Source organism: Nymphalis io, chromosome 27 (assembly GCF_905147045.1).
Source record: "Nymphalis io chromosome 27, ilAglIoxx1.1, whole genome shotgun sequence".
NCBI classification, from domain to species: Eukaryota; Metazoa; Arthropoda; class Insecta; order Lepidoptera; family Nymphalidae; genus Nymphalis; species Nymphalis io.
This window is the reverse complement of record NC_065914.1, coordinates 6,291,479-6,309,180: the sequence shown is the minus strand read 5'-3', so window position 1 is coordinate 6,309,180 and position 17,702 is coordinate 6,291,479. Positions and strand designations below refer to the sequence as shown.

Sequence of the window (17,702 nt, the reverse complement as noted above, 5' to 3'; positions counted from 1 at the left end):
ACAGCAGTACTTGGTGTTGTTGTGTTCCGGTTTAAAGGGTGTGTGAGCGAGTGTAATTACAGGCACAAGGGATATAACGTCTTGGTTCCGAAGGTTGGTGGCGCATTGGCAATATAAGCGATGGTTAACATTTCTTACAATGCCTATGTCTATAGGCGTTGGTGACCACTTACCATCAGGTGGCCCATATGCTTTTTTTTATAGAATAGGAAGGCGGACGAGCCTTATTTATTGGATAGGCTAACTAAATCAACACTCCCATTTGTGAACTTCGAATCTAAGATGGGGCAAACGGATAAATTGACCGGAATGACCGGAATGTACAGGAAATTGCATAAAAATATTTTAATAAAAACAAACATTAGTCAATTAGTTATTGCAAATTTTATTTTTTAAGCCAATGAACGCAGTTCATTTTTTATACCTTTTTCAAATCATTATTGTTTTAGAGGAGAAGCTACCGAGAATTTACCCAGCTCAGAAAGGTCGTATGTACTTGTACTAATATTTGTCATCGAATTATGGTCACCCTAATTTTAAAAACTCCGATTAAGTGTTTATTCGCATAAACAATATTAATTCCCCATTACGTGGTAATTTTGTTGTAAAATATATTCTTGTGAATTAGCATAGCACTAATATGTTTTGTTGTGTTGTTGTGTTCTATTTATTTGGATTTATTGTCATCGCAGGGGGTGAGTTTTTTTTTTTGTTAAATATTCATTAATTTCTTATATGTTTAGAAAACTGATTTTAGTTTTTTTTTTTTTTTATTATTTATTGGAATTATTTTTCGTATTTGTGTCAAAATATTAATTCAATTACATGACATATTATAATATTATTTATATTCACAATGAAAGATAAATTTATTATTGTTATACTATCTGCCCATTTACAATGATAAATAATTTTGACGTAACTCTAAAATTAATATTCAGAGGATGTCGCGGAAATCAATCTGGGGCCAAAATATTGAATTTAAATAAATTTCGGTTTCGATCTTAAGACATTTTTTTTTCACGAAGAATACAAAAAATCACTTATATGAGATGTTACAACTATATGTGTACATTATCTGCCTCATTGGTCTAGTGGCTTGATGTAAGGCCGCAGACCCGGAGGTCCTGGCTTCAATTCCCAGGTCGGGCCAATAAAAAGTTATTGGGTTTTTCTGTCAGAAAATTCTCAGTAGCAGCTCGGAGTCTGGAATTGGAAGTTTGTACACCCCTGTGCCTCGGAAAGTACGTAAAGCCCTTGGTCCTGCGTCTGAACTCTTTTCGGACGTGTCGGATTGCCGTCCCATTATTATTATAGATTATGAGAGTTAGGGAATAGAGAGTGCACCTGTGTTTGCGCACACACTTGTGCACTATAATATCTCCTGCATTCTACAGTACACAGTTTTCTAATCTCTCTTGAGATTGGCCGCCGTGGCCGAAATCGGCCTGGAGGGCATTATTATTATATGTACATTAATATAGTTTGAAAAAGTATCTCTGATAGAGTAAAATATATAGAAACTTATAACAGCTGAAGGTAATAGAAAAAATAATGTATATTATAAAAAAAAAACAAATCTTAGCAAAATTTGACTAACATGTAATAATTATAGTCATCCAAAAAAACTAGACAGGGCAATTAGGAACACCAAAAATTAAATCAACGCCATCTAATGACAAAAGTAATGAAGTAAAAGCGAAGCCATTACCACGTAACATTAATTTTAGATTCGATAATTTAACAGGAAATTCGATTTACATGAACACATTTTATAAATCAAAACTCCAGCCGCGACTGTCTGTACGTCTGCGTTGATCTATAAAATTTTATCTATGTGAATTTTTATTCAATCACGAATATAAACATTAATTAACTCGTAATGATTTGGTGCTAATTATTTCAGCTTATGATGATATTAAATGTCGATAAGTCTGAAGCCGAGATGGCCCAGCGGTTAGAACGCGTGAACGCTTAACCGATGATCGTGGGTTCAAACCCAAGCAAGCACCACTGAATTTTCACGTGCTTAATTTATATTTATAATGCATCTCGTACTTAATGGTGAAGGAAAACATCGTGAGGAAATCTGCATGTGTCTAATTTTATTGAAATTCTGACACGACTGTACCTTCTTATATCTTGTATTGCGTCTATTTATTAGCACTGTACGACGAACAACTAATTACAATATAAAATTTATTAAAACATCGTAACCGTAACCGTAACAGCCTGTGAATGTCCCACTGCTGGGCTAAAGGCCTCCTCTCCTCTTTTTGAGGAGAAGGTTTGGAGCTTATTCCAACACGCTGCTCCAATGCGGGTTGGTAGAATTCACATGTGGCAGAACTTCAGTGAAATTAGACACATGCAGGTTTCCTCACGATGTTTTCCTTCACCGTAAAGCACGAGATGAATTATAATCACAAATTAAGCACATGAAAATTCAGTGGTGCTTGCCCGGGTTTGAACCCACGATCATCGGTTAAGATTCACGTGTTCTTACCACAGGGCCATCTCGGCTTGTTAAAACATCGATGTGCATAATATTCGTTCCAAATATACTCTTAGGAAGACTTTACATTGCATAATTATTAGGGCCTGTGCACACGGCACAGTATCCCACCCTTAAAAAAAATTTAGTCAATTATGAATCACAAATAATAGTAAAAACCAAACTAAACTAGACAAAAAATATAGTAAAATTGTATAAAAAAAATGTATCACGCTTAGAACACGTTACGAAAATGTATAAAATTAAAAATGCAAAAAGAATGCAAAAATTCAACCAAATGCATATTCCACCAACCCGCATTTGAGTAGCATGGTGGAATAAGCTCCGAAACCTCCTCAAAAAGAAGAGGAGATCTTAGCCCGGCAGTGGGACATTCACAGGCTGTTACTGTAAGTCTGAAAACCTGGTCTTAGGTAAGACAACTGACCAGGAAAGTTGGTACAAGAACGGCTTTTTCTAGTAGTATATGTATGCATACAGAAGTCAAACTGATTAAAAATCTGAACACCAAGTTCAGTTGTTTTTTTTGGAAATATATAACATACAAATTGATGAAAATAATTCACAATTACTCTTAAAAATCCAAATAGCAATTAAACACATTCAATAAATCACAATTCGCGCCAATAATTAATTAAATACATTACCTTACTGTCCACCGACAAAATGACGGTCTGAAATTAGCGCGCGTCTTTTTTGTTTCTTATCAACGCCGTTCTAGAGATCAAGGATTCTCTTAACTATGTACAAAAAACATACATATACAATAAAAATCATAAGTAATGTAATTTTGGAAAAATACTTTTACAAAATTACAAATATATATGATAACCAAAAAATACCTTTTTTGGTTTTCATATCGATAGTGTTCATTTTATATAATTAAACATTTCACATCCTGCTTGAAAATACGCTCACTATTTTTAATTGATTCATTTTGAACGATTACAACTTAATTATTAAGTGCTTAATTGTATTCATTAATTAGATCCGCGTTAAAGTCATACATTGTGAGGTAGCCTGCATGTGTTCTCTTATAAAATATAAGTGGACGGGCACATAGCCCACCTGATGGTAAATGGACATCGCCGCTGTTATTTTATTCGATGCACATTGCCAATGTGCTATCATAAATGGGAACTAAGATGTTATGTTAAAAGCTCCAACCTCTCATTCAAAAGAGTAAATATATCTTTTTAGATAACGCCTAAAATACGATTTACAACAAACGCGTCGCATCGAATCGCGCCACAGCGCATTTAACAAATTCCCTAACCACCGCGTCTGTCTATCTGAACCCGATAACCTCAAAAACGACCGAACAAATTTTCATACGGTTTTCACATGAGGAAGATTTAGGTGTATAACTCATTATGGTTTTGTGTAAATTGGCTCAAATACGACGATAATTGTTCAAGATGTCGGAAAAACATGCCAAAACTAAGCAACAAACATCATTTGTCATTTTAAGTAAACATGCATATATCTATCACGCTTACACTCATGTTTTCAGCGTGATGAAATGATTAATTAGAAAAAGATGGCGATATTATGTCCAGTATATCGTTCTGTGTGTTTTCAAATACATTGGAAATATAATAAAGTTAAAATCCGGAGTGCATGGGAAAACCAGTCATTTCATCGACAACATTGTCTCCCAGTTCTGAGCTATATGAAGCTTAAAGACTCCGGTTCATTAGGATGTTATAAATAATAAACAAACACGCACAGAGTATTAAAAGTGAGTTGGTTTGTTTGTCACGATTTTACGTCTTAACTACTTACGTTACGTCGCCGGTGGTAACTAGTAATTAATAAAATATAATATTTAGTGTACAGTAACAGCCTGTTAATGTCCCACTGCTGTGCTAAGGTCTTCTCTTCTTTTTTGAGGAGAAGGTTTGGAGCTTATTCCACCACGCTGCTTCGGTTACTACGGTTAATACGGTTTGGTGAAATACACATGTGACAGAATTTCAGTGAAATTAGACACATACAGGTTTCCTCACGATATCCTTCACCGTCAAGCACGAGATGAATTATAAACACAAATTAAGCAAATGAATATTCATTGATGCTTGCCCGGGTTTAAACCTACCATCATCGGTTAAGATCCACGAGTTCTTACCTCTAGGACATCTCGGCTTCATTCAATATTTGGTAGAAATTTTTTCGTCTGATAGTAAGCATCTTACCTCTCGGTACGCGGTAGGGGCTGAAATTTCAAGCGTCATATGACGTCAGCGTAAGATTTGTTATTGAAAGAGCGTTTATGTGTGCGTGAGTTCGGTACATGAGCACACACGTCTACACATCAATTCTCGGGAGTACCTTGGCACTCACAACATTTATTATTTTTTGGCTAATTGATAGGTGTTCATCGTAAGATGTAAGTTACTTAAAAATGTATTCTATGTATCCTGTTAAATCAAATATATATTTTTTTATATTGAAATAATCAACAAGTAATTGTAATTACTCTATACCCAATAAAGATTTTAGTCTGTGATACTTTGTGTTTTTAGTATTATTTTTTTGCATATAAGTAAGCGGCCTGATAAATTTGCTCCGTGATAGATCTCATTAGAAGTTCATTGACTTATTTAACCACGTTTTGTTGACAGATAATTCTATTACCGATCCGACCATAATTAGAACTCAAGGGGAATGGGACCTTGAAAACAGACAACCTTCTGGAATACCAGGTAATTTCTTTTTCTTTTTCTGTCTTTACTTCATTACTTGCTCGTGAAATGTTGACAACCGACTTATGGTGATATATTATTTTGATGCGTGTGTTCTTGAAATGTTATGATCATAATGGTGAATGTCGCATATCACTTCGACATTTTACGATCGTTTCCTGTGTTTTTCGAGTTTGCTCTTACAGAATAGCTCTACTGATATTAAATGGTCACCACTGGCCATAGACATTGGCGCTATAAGAAATATGAACCAACCTCTATATCGCCAATGCGCTACCAACCTTAGGAACATTGTTATTATAACCCTTGTGCATATAGTAAAACAGTCTCGCTCACCTTTCAAACCAGAACACAACAATATTAAGTGTTGCTGTTCGGCGGTAGAATATTTGATAATTGACCCAGACTCGCTAATATAACGCATTCACGTCTTAACCAATCAATTTAGTGGTGGTAGGGCTTTGTGCAAGTTCGTCTGGTTAGATACCACCCACTCATCAGCTATTCTACCGCAAAACAGCCGTATTTGATATTGTTCTGGTCCGGTTTGAAGGGTGATTGAGCCAGTGTAATTACAGGCACAAGGGACATAACATCTTAGTTGGTGGCGCATTGGCTATGTAAGCGATGGTTGACATTTCTTACAATGCCAATGACTAAGAGCGTTGGTGACAACTTACCATCAGGTGGCCCATATGCTCGTCCGCCTTAGTATTCTATAAAAAAAGAATCAATAGTCATGAAATTTTGCATAACTGTTGTCAGGGTTAGACAAAAGAACGTAGGGTATCATCACCTGTCTCCTCCCCACTCCGCTGACACGCGGGCGAAGCCAAGCGGAAACTAGTTTATGTTAAAAAACAATAAAAAGTTATTTTGTTTGAGATGACACATTTTTTTTAATGCCGAACATACATTGCTAGTTCTATAAAGCGTAATTTTTCTCTTTATGTATCTAAAAGATCAGTGGAGTGTAAATAGTTTTTTCTAAGACCGGTGATTAGTAAAATTTAGACATTATTTAGAAAACTAACTTTATGCCCCAGATAATAATGACTAATATCCATGTTACATTTCAAATCATATGTGATATGGTCATAAAATAAGATTTTTGTTTTAGCCCCAGAACCAACTAAAGGACCGAATAACATAAAAATTGGTAAGTCTATTTTTTTGTTTTTATATATGTAATAAAAAGAAATAAATTTACTTAAAAACTTTACATAACTAAGGAAATATAATACCTAGAATTAAGCTTCTGCTAAAATGCACTTTTACTTAAAAAACAGAAAGTAAATAATGGGAGAAAAGTTAATTATGGTCGAGATTTCTATGTTACACTTTGAACTCTTGTATACAAAAGTAATTTTGATCAACAAACCATTTAACTTTCATGGCTAAAACAATTGATTACCAGAAAGAGCTCTTTATGCCCCAGATAAAATGAATATGCTAAAATCAATTTAACATTTGAAATATTTCAATGCTTCGTTCGCCAAGCGGCTAAGCGGGCCAGACAAAGTTATTAGATTTTTCTATCTAGAAATAAGTAGTAACCCGATGTTTGAAAACTGGTAGTGTTCACACCAGCTCCAGAAATCACGCAAAGCCGTTGACCCTGCATTTGAATTATCTCCAGTCTTGTCTGATCACCATCGGTTTATGAGAGGTAGAACAGTGTACCTTTTGTTTGCACACACACACAGACCTTTATAATATCTTCCCAGTCACCTCTCCATTTTGAATGGCCGTATAGGACAGTCTTTAGCCCGACAGCAAATATAATGAATAAGCTAGCAAATTGATGAATAATTTGATTTCAGTAACGCCTCCTGTAGAAGAAAATGGATTTGCAATAAGTAAGTATCACCTCCTTTCATATTTATTTATTTCAAAGTACTACTAGTAGCTTACTAGTAGCTTCACACGCCTTCACACGGTTTGAATGAATGTCTAAATAAAACGTTTATCCGATATAAATATCATATAATATTATACATATAACTCTATTGGTTTAAGTGACGCAGGCCAGGGAAGCTCTGAGTCGGCATTATTTCATCAGACATCTTCAACAATGATCATCAGATTTCAGCCAATAACCTTCCTCATGAATTACTCCGTTCATTGGTGAAAACCATATTAAAATTCGAACGGTAGTTTTTGAGTTCATCACGGTCATACAGACAGAGAAATACTTCTCTTTGTTTTATAATAGTGATTTAAATCTTAACCTAAACATAGGTCGTTAGGTAAGGATAAGCTTAAGAAAACCAAAACTTTATTGAAGAACAGTATCAGCCTGTTAATGTCCCACTGCTGGGCTAAGGCCTCCTCTCCCTTTTGAGGAGGAGGTTTGGAGCTTATTCCACCACGCTGCTCCAATGCGGGTTGGTAGAATACACATGTGGCAGAATTTCAATGAAATTAGAGACATGCAGGCTTCCTCACAATATTTTCCTGCACCGTCAAGCGCGAGATAAATTATAATCACAATTTAGCACATGAAAATTCAGTGGTGCTTGCCCGGGCTTGAACCCACGATCATCGGTTAATATTCACGCGTTCTAACCACTAGGCCATCTCGACTTTTTTGAAATCAAATTGAATCAATCATTGAAGAAATCAATATCTAATTACCTTCAAAGTTGACATTTGGGTTCCTTTTACACAGCCGGTTAGCAATATGGAAGGATTTTTAGCAATCCTTCATTTTTGAAGATAGCGATATTAGATAGTTAGGGAAATTGCAATTTACCAATTCTGAATTATGAAGCGAGAAAATCTAGCTTTCTATCTTTGTTTTCATCTAGCTATTAAGAGATACATACGACTATAGACTTATTGATAGTACTTTACCAGAGATACCGCATCTGTTTTTTTTTGCAGACATTCTATGGATTGGACTTGGCATTGGAGTTTTCATTGTAGTCGTCATCATTCAAACAATATGCATTATCATCTACACCCGAAGAGGTAACTATTAACTTTCTATTGTTTAATGCTATTATAATTGTATTAAACTGATGGTAGAGCTTTGTGCAAGCTCGTCTGGGTAGGTACCACCCACTCATCGGATATTCTACCGCAAAACATCAGTACTTGGTATTGTTGTGTTCCGGTTGGAAGGGTGAGTGAGCCAGTGTAATTAGAGGCACAAGGGACATAACATTTTAGTTTCCAATATCTAATCTTAGTTCCCATGTAAGCGATGGTTAACATTTCTAACAATGCCAATGTTTATGGGCGTTGGTGACCACTTACCATCAGGTCATATGCTCGTCAGCCTTCCTATTACATAAAAAAAAATCCAATTTTAAAAATATTTTAATCTGTGGGTATAAGAGAGGAATATGTTCGTAATTATGTTTTGTTCCACATAATGTTATGACATGGTATTTATTAATGATATTGTCGACTCTAAACATTTGAGTTATAATTGTCTATGATTTTTGATGATACAATTTTATATGTGTAGTGGTAACTTACTTCTGTCGCGCCCATTTGCGAGTCTGCCTACATGTTTTAATTCTTTTTTTTTCATGTAATTAGTAAAAGTGGCACATCGAACAATTGAAGACATCATACATTCCAAGGAATTGAGACGTGATGACAGCCAAGGTAAGATAGGAAAGAAATATTCAAAAAAAATTATGACATCGCTCACGTGACTGCTACATCCTATTCCAATCGTAAATAAAGGTAAACAAACCATAAATTTACATAATCCAAGCCATATTCAAAAAAGCCGAGATGGCCATATAGCCAAAAAAGCCGAGATGACCTAGTGGTTAGAACGCGTGAATTTTAACCGATGATCGTGGGTTCAAACCCGGGCAAGCATAACTGAATTTCATGTGCTTAATTTATCATCATCGTAAGGAAACCTGCATGTGCCTAATTTCATTGAATTTCTGCCATGTTCTACCAACCCGCATTGGAGCAGCGTAGTGGAATAAGCTGCAAACCTTTTCATCGAAAGGGAGAGGAGGCCTTAGCCCAGCAGTGGGACATTAACAGGCTGTTACTATAAGCCATATTCTAAAAGCTCAGCTTTATTACGTAAATAATACTTAAAAACTGGATATATTTAGTGTATGTATTTTATACAAAATATTTTTGTAAAACATTACAAAAACTGTTACGGACTAATTAGGAAAAATATATGTACCAGCTTCAGGGGATATGCCACGTTACTACTTGGTTTATGGACCCTCCCATATTACTACTAGACTTAAAATATTCATAAACTAAGTTCGCATATTTGTCATCTTTGTAAAATATATAATTCTGTTACAATGGCTTTTTTTATAAAACAGATAGGCCCACATGGTGGTAACTACATATGATGGTAAAGACAGTACATTTTTAGACATTGGCGCTATAAGAAATATCAACCGCTCGATATATGATCGCCAATGCGCTACCAACTATGACGTTGTTGTTTGGCGGTAGAAGTAGTAAAGAGGATGTTCTACCCAGACGAGTTTGCACAAAGCACTACGACCAAGCGAAAAAAAAAACATTTGGTTAAAACGCGCAAATAATCTAGTAGATTCTATCGATCCGCACAAAGTAATCTAGAAGCTAGCTAACATTCGATATTCAAATTTAGTTCGAGAAAGTTCGAAAACCATTAGATATGCAAACTAAAATAGACCTTATAGTCAAACTCAAAGTCGAGTTTTGTTTATTCTGTCAAGTTGTTTTTTTTTAATAGAATAAGAAGGCGGACGAGCATATGGGCCACCTGATGGTAAGTGGTCACCAACGCCCATAAACATAGGCATTGTAAGAAATGTTAACCATCGCTTACAGAACCAATATGCCACTAATCTTGGGAACTAAGATGTTATGGCCCTTGTGCCTGTAATTACACTGGCTCACTCACCCTTCAAACCGAAACACAACAATACCAAATACTGCTGTTTTGCGGTAGAATATCTGATGAGTGGGTGGTACCTACCCAGACGAGTTTGCTTAAAGCTATCACCAGTTATGTTTTTTTTTATTTTTGTTTTTTTTTAATGAAAATATAGTGGATTTTAGGCACTTCGTAATATCATTATATCACTTTTAATATCATTATATTAAAAGTTGAATTAAAGTTGAATTTAAAGTATATATATATCAGGCTCTGTACATAAGAACAATAGCTGTACATATGTATATATGTATAATGAGTTTCCAATTGCTCGATCGCATCACTTTAAAAAGCGATGATGAATCATCGTTCTTTAATTGATAGTAAGGCAACCCCATCTTGCTAGATACTACTACTCACCACTTATCTCACCACAACACATATTTAGTGTTGATGTGTTTTCGTTTGACGGGTGACTGAGCCAGTGTGACTAAAGGGCCAGAGACATCTCAGAGGCGCATGACGCATTGGCGAGGGAAGAGATGGTTATTATTTTTCACAGCGCCAATATCTAAGGCGGCGGTGACCACTTACCACTGGACGGCTCATTTGCTAGTCCATAATTATATGTATATTATTATAGCAGTAATTACTGAAAACGCTTTTAATTTGGCTTGGCTTTAATAAAATGTGTAAAGTGATTTTTCTGAAGGCTGTTTATTTTTTTGTTTGTTCCGCTTTACCACATTGTCACTTCATTTTCTAGCGCGCTACAGTAAGACACCAGGAAAGGTGAACAAAAGTCTAGAAAGTGCCGAAGCGAGTCATTATGAGTCATTGCCAGAATTGGACAAGATAAACAGTAAGTAAAGATATTAGCGTTGCTTATATTTCCCACCGCTGGGCTTTTCTGTTGAGGAGATCTAAATCTCCGCAATTTGTTGCCCATTTGTTACGTTACAAAAACCTCCTCTCTAAATGTCACCTGCATGTAATATATGCACAGAAAGCATACCTGTGTGCTTTCATATTTTTCTAAATAAATATTTATATGATTATTTTTTTCAGAAAAACCGCCTCCTCCCCCCATAGAAACTTTACCTCGTGAGTATATAATCAATAATCCTTATGTATATAATAAATAAATAATCCTTATTATAAATGTAAGGCCGCAGACCCGAATCCAGGATGGATTCAATTCCCAGGTCGGGCCAATAAAAAGTTGTCAGAAAATATTTTAACGAGAGTTAACAGTCTTAACCATTCTTCATCTGTTCCCCACAGGTTTTCAGCATCCAAATCCATTACCAGAACTACTGGCTGTACCCAACTTCCACGGAATACCACCACGAACAGGGCCAGGTATATAAAACCTTTTATTTATTGTTATGTATCTCTAGTCTAGTGTCTAAATACTAAAATCTTGGATCAACCAATAACTAAGCCAACTTCCAAACTCCAAAGCTTAGATTTTGGAAGTTCTCTGTGTTTGTCCAACGTCTCATGACTTCGGTTAAGCCAGATTGCTGTCTCATCAGGCTGTAATTCTGACAGAAATAAATTATTATTACCCGGAATGGTGAAACCTTTGTGGTCCTTGGAAGAGTAACTTCTAGTTTAACTTTTTACTTTAATAGACAGAATGCAAAGTTTGTAAAAAATTGATAAATTTCTTTTTTTTTCAGCTAATTATTTCCATCAAACATCAAGCATGCCAAGGAGTAAAGAACGGCTGCCCACGCCAAAAGAATTTGTTTACGGTAAGCTTCATACTTCATGAGCATCCACAGATCTTAAATAATCAATAGCGCAATGATTTTCGGAGATCCTAACGATTCAAAAGGCGCAAGTTCGACCCTCACTCCCTGGGTAATGTCGTCCCCACTCCTCGCCCAAGCTTTACCCTTAATTAGAGGGGTAAGTAGGCATATTAGTAAATTTCTTAAAATAGGTATTACTACTACTTAATATATATGCCTCGCTTGGCAAATCTTCGTTTTAGGAAGACAAGACTAACAAACTATTAACTATCTACATGAGCCCAGTTGCAAATAAGCGCTGAAGATGATGAAATATACATAGAACGCAGCTTCGCCCACGGATGTTGTATTAAAATGTTTCCTGTGTTCGTCCTTGTAGTGCAAGCTTGAAATCGTTACTGGCAGACAGTTATTTCGCATCGCATTTATAATATATATATATATATGCCTGCCGTTGGTCTAGAGGCTTGATGCCGTAGACCGGACGGACGGAGGTCCAGGGTTCAATTTCCAGGTCGGGCCAATAAAAAAGTTATTGGGTTTTTCTATCAGAAAATTCTTAGTAGCAGCCCGGAGTCTAGAATTTGGAAGTGTGTACACTCCCATGCCTTGGAAAGCACGTAAAGCCATTGGTCCTGCGCTTAAACTCTTTCCGGTCGTGTCGGATTGCCGTCCCATCAGATTAAGAGAGTTAGTGAATAGGGAGGGCACCTGTGCTTGCGCACACACTTGTCCACTATAATATCTCCTGCGTAGCTGGCTAATCTCTCTTGAGATTGGCCGCCGTGGCTGAAACCAGTCTGGAGGACATTCAAGTAGTCTAGTAAAATGTTTTCTACTTCAAATAATTATTACTCAATTGAAAAGTTATTATTGGATATATCATGTACTAAGGAAGTTATTAAAATGTATCAAATGTTTGGTTTGATTTTTCAATTATTTATTTAACGTTATATACAACGTGGGACAAAACATAACATGGGATACTTAATGCTAAACGAGTACCCACGATACAGGATTACCTTTACTGGTCATCGACTGATATTAAAGAAATCGTTGAATTTGTTCTTTGTAAATTTTTCTCATTTTTCCTACATACACACACACTCTTAATTTTCAAGGTCACAATATATTTATTATCATCCAGAAGTGAAACTGTTAAAAAAAATCGAATTAGTCTCTAATAATAAAACAGCAAATCGTACAATTCGATGTAAATTACTCACTCAATTACTCTTAAAAATTCAAATAACACAATTGAACACATTCAACAAATCACAAGTCGCGCCAATAATTAATTAATTACTTTACCTTTCTGTTCGCCAACCAAATGGCGGCTTGAAATTAACGCGCGATGTTTAATTTTTTTGGGGTAAGGTATCTTCTAATTATATAGTTTGTTTAATAATTATAAAAGTTAACAGGAAACAAATTATTTTCCTTCATTATTATGAAAAAAAAATGTAATAACCATAAATATAATACATAACAAAACTCCGATTTCCTGTTTGTTGTAACAATTAATATTCATATAAGCAATTATTACCACGTTTGCCCACGAGATAGCTCAGTAGTGAATTTAAATCGAAATGTTTCAAATCCGTGCAAGCATTGAGTTTTCAAGTAATTATAATTCATTCATGCTGGTGAAGAAAAACTTCATTTTTCGCTGCAAAATTCATATACGCTTGCACGGGGCTCGCCCGTGTTGAGTGACCGTTGGCCCACCAATGCGGGCCTCAAATATACTTACGTATTCTGGAATCCTCTTGGATTCGCTTTGTACAAAGCTCCTTGCCTCGGCAACACTTACGGTTGAAGTAGTTGCGCATAGCGCCGAAGGAAGGACTACTCAAGAAACACTTCAGATGAACACGTTTATTCGCGTCGACGACGTGAGGCCCTTACCCAGCCGTGGATACATTTTACATACATTACATTACATACTATAAATATACTTTACTTTTGGAAAGACATTTTACGTGGTGATAGGACTGTATACAAGCCCGTCTGGATAGGTACCACTCACTCATCATATATTCTACGGCCAAGCAGCAATACTTGGTATAGTTGTGTTTCGGTTGGAAGGGTGATTGAGCCAGTGTAACTACAGGCACAAGGCACTACATCTTAATTACCAAGGTTGATGGCGCATTGGCTATTTAAGGAATGGTTCAAATTTCTTACAGCGCCAATATAATACATTTAAAATAAAAAACATTTTTTTAACCTATTGATTATTTTGTTTTGAATTTATTTCAGTTATAAATGTTCATTTTCTTTTCAGGTCGAGATGTAAAGCCTCCGACAAGTAGATCACCGATGCCACTTCCACATGAAGTTCCAACAGGTTCTTATTTTCTCTTTAAAAGTACAATTTACTGTCAAAAGAATTATTTGCATTGAAAAAAAGACACTCATATACTTTTGTTGTTGATTTTAACGTTACTTGTGGCAAGCAATTAAGTACCACCCAGTTATCAGATATTGTACCACTAAATAGTGATTTTAGGATTATTGTGTTTCTATTAAAGAGTGAGTGAACCAGTGTAACTATAGGCACAAGGGACATAGCAACGTAATTCCCAAGGTTACTATTTCTCACGGCGCCAATTCTTATGAGCGGTAGTGACCACTGGAGGATAATTTGCCCATCGGCCTTACCAATTGTATAAATAAAAAACTGTTGTCTCACCTAAAAACATGTCTTCTTCTTTCAAATTGCAAATCAATGTTGACAGAAAGAGAGAAAGCAGTGTTTAACTAAACACAGCAATTATAAGTATGTTAGTTGTGTTATATATTTGTTTTTAGTTAAACCTTCAACTCTGCCAACCAGGTCTCGTAAGAACTCTCTTAATGTCAGACCTAAAAACGTTTTGGCAGCCACAATGGTACCAGGTAATTTATTTATGGTTTTTTTTTAAATATCTTAACTCATCCGTTACACACATAAATATACACACAAACACACATGACTGTTAACTTAGGTTATTTAATTGATCTTTGTCTTTATATTTTTTTGTTTATCAGGTAAAAATGTTAACTTATGTGTTATCTTTTCATGTCAGTTTTCAGTTAGTTTACTAATTAGGTTAAGATAATAATGTAAATACAAACTGGCTTAAGATAAGACTTTTATAACAATTGTCTACTTCTTCTTCTTGTGCTTCTCCACTATTGGAGGTTGGCCGTCAGCTCAGCGAATTTTTCGCGGTCTCGCGCCAAGCGAAATAGTTTTTCCACGCTGGCGATCTTCGTCCATTCGCGGATGTTGCGCAACTAGGACTTTTTTCTTCTTCCAGCACGTCGTTTGCCCTCTACTTTGCCCATCATTATAATTTGGAGCAGTTGGTATCGCTCGTGTCTCAAGACGTGGCCCAAATACTCGGCTTTTCTCTTCTTGATGGTTTGCAGTAACTTCCGGCTACTGAATTTTCACGTGCTTAATTTGTTATTATAATTCATCTCATGCTTTACGGTGAAGGAAAACATCGTGAGGAAACCTGCATGTGTCTAATTGCACTGAAAATCTGCCACATGTGTATCCCACCAACCCGCATTAGAGGAGCGTGGTGGAATAAGCTCCAAACCTTCTCTCCAAAAAGAGGAGAGGAGGCCTTTAGCCTAGCAGTGGGACATTCACAGGCTGTTACGGTCTTACTTTAGTACTAAGTAATAACTGTACGACCATTTATGTAACGCTGCTTATTACAAGTACATAAATAATACAAAAATAAATATTAAAATAGAATTTCATCGAACACGTGCAAATCGAACAGGTTTCTTCATATCAGATACATATAAACACAGATGCATGCTCGGATTTTAACTTTTAATCATCGGCACGTCTCGGTTTTTTTGTAGTTGAGCTTTAGTTTAACTAACTTAAATGAATTTAGTTACAGGAGAGAATGCTGAATTGCTGTCAAAATTGAAACGTAGAGCAGCGAGTAAGTTTATTATATAATTTTACTAAACTTATATACTTCTTACATACAAAGTCGTCACGTTATTTTTGAAGATATATAAATATATTTTACTTTAAAACGGAAGCTTAAACACAAATTTCCAAATGTCATCGAAAATATCAAACTTCCATACAATTATTTATCCACAATATCCCTCTCTTACGATAATATGAATTTATAAAACCTCTGTCAATATTGTCTGTTTGTGTTACTCTTTAACAAAAGTCTAAAGACCAATGCTATACTTAATTAAATTATTACATTATATACTAACTTCAATTATAGTAACTTCGTGATATTGATTTTATATAATCATTCAAAAAAAAGTGTACAATTATTTTTTTTAATATTGACAATAATTCTTCCAAGTCCAGGTGTACCTAATAAGTATAAAAAAAACTATTTCATCAAAACCAAGCCGCATATCATAAGCATTACGACAATTTTAGACACACAGCAATTTTTTTTAAAAAGATATTTGTATTGCTTTTATTTACATAAAAATATTAAAACGAATGTCATTTTGATTGACGTCTGGCCATGTGGTCTGTACACAAATATAGCATAGAGCCAGATGGCACGCTTCAAAAATAAAACTATTCTAACTGATATTATTAACCTAGTAGTTTAAACCGGTGGTTAAATTATTTTTTATGTCAACAGTACTTATTGATTTCAATATATTATTAAATATGGGTTGGCATATCAGCAAATGGGCCACTTGATGACTACCGTCTATAGACATGGGCACTGCAAGAAATATTTACCATTCCTTACATAGGAAAAGCGCCACCAATCTTGGGAACTAAGATGTTATGACTCTTGTCCTTGTAGATACACTGACTGACTCTCCCTTTCAAAATCGGAACAAAGCTACTGTTTCGCTGTAGAATGTGTGATTAGTGAATATCTAGACGAGTTCATATTCTTACTATTAGACATATTCCTAATATATTAATGTTATTAATTTCTAGTGAATGAAACCTCATCTAGTTCGACGTTTAGTGTTTCACCACCAATATTTCCTAAGCCAGTTTCACAACAGACGAAAAAAATTGGTAAGTCAAGTTCATCATACGACAGGTATTTAAAGATTCCCACTATTATTTCCGATGTAATCATTGGGTTCAAATCCCGAGTCGATCTATCTAGATCTAGATGCAGATTTTATACGTTTGCCTTAACGAATAATACCTATTATTCGTTTGTAAAGGTATTGTAACAAGATGAAGAAAAAATTACTTAATTCTACATCATTTTAGTAGATATATAGAATGGCACACGTGGCTACTGAGCGTTTTTCATTATTCGGTTGCCATAAAGGGCGGTTTATGGTATGGTGGCCTTAACGTTAATAAATTATATTTTTACAGCACGAACCCCAAGCCCAAAACTTACAAGGCCGAGATATGAAAATGGTAATATATAAATATTTTTTTATTTCACGAATCGAGAATTATTTTTCTAACTGATTAAGTATTGCAATGAGTTTTTATTTTCAATATTTTTATCTGTTCCTAGAAAAATCAGATTAAACTGGATTTTAAGTTATTATTTTTCTTAGAGTAAATACTGCAATATGAGTTTAATTTTAATATTTTTTTTTTGTTTTTATGTCTTCCTAGAAAGAAATCTTGCTAACTAGTGAATATCCGGATTAAACTAGATTTTAAGATTTATATTCCCCCCCCCCCCTTTTTCAGATTCTGATGAGGAATGGACCATCGAGCATTTAAAACCGCTGAACTTGTACAATGTTTAGGAAAATAAATTTTACTTTATAATAATTTATAAATAAATATTCATTACGGATTAAATTACTTAGTAAGAAATTGTTTTTTCTTTTTAAATACCAAAAACAGTTTTCTTTAAAAGGTTTTTGTAAATAAA

The 17,702-nt window shown here is 35.1% G+C and overlaps 1 protein-coding gene across 1 annotated transcript; it reads left to right on the top strand.

Moving 5' to 3' along the window:
- Positions 1-594: 594 nt before the first annotated feature.
- LOC126778894 (uncharacterized) lies at positions 595-17,628 on the top strand. Its single transcript, XM_050502645.1, has 16 exons — positions 595-695; positions 5,140-5,220; positions 6,341-6,379; positions 7,044-7,079; positions 8,107-8,193; positions 8,770-8,838; positions 10,848-10,943; positions 11,150-11,185; positions 11,366-11,443; positions 11,767-11,841; positions 14,129-14,191; positions 14,656-14,742; positions 15,744-15,794; positions 16,787-16,870; positions 17,186-17,230; positions 17,516-17,628. The coding sequence occupies exons 1-16, from the start codon at positions 641-643 to the stop codon at positions 17,572-17,574; spliced, it is 1,041 nt and encodes a 346-aa protein (XP_050358602.1). The 5' UTR covers positions 595-640; the 3' UTR covers positions 17,575-17,628.
- Positions 17,629-17,702: the final 74 nt, after the last annotated feature.

Bases quoted from the DNA above. Each gene is read 5' to 3' on its own strand.
- LOC126778894 (XM_050502645.1), top strand. From the start codon at position 641: ATGTTTTGTTGTGTTGTTGTGTTCTATTTATTTGGATTTATTGTCATC. The intron at 10,944-11,149 runs GTAAGTAAAGAT...TATTTTTTTCAG, and splicing joins AGAATTGGACAAGATAAACA to AAAAACCGCCTCCTCCCCCC. The intron at 15,795-16,786 runs GTAAGTTTATTA...ATTAATTTCTAG, and splicing joins ATTGAAACGTAGAGCAGCGA to TGAATGAAACCTCATCTAGT.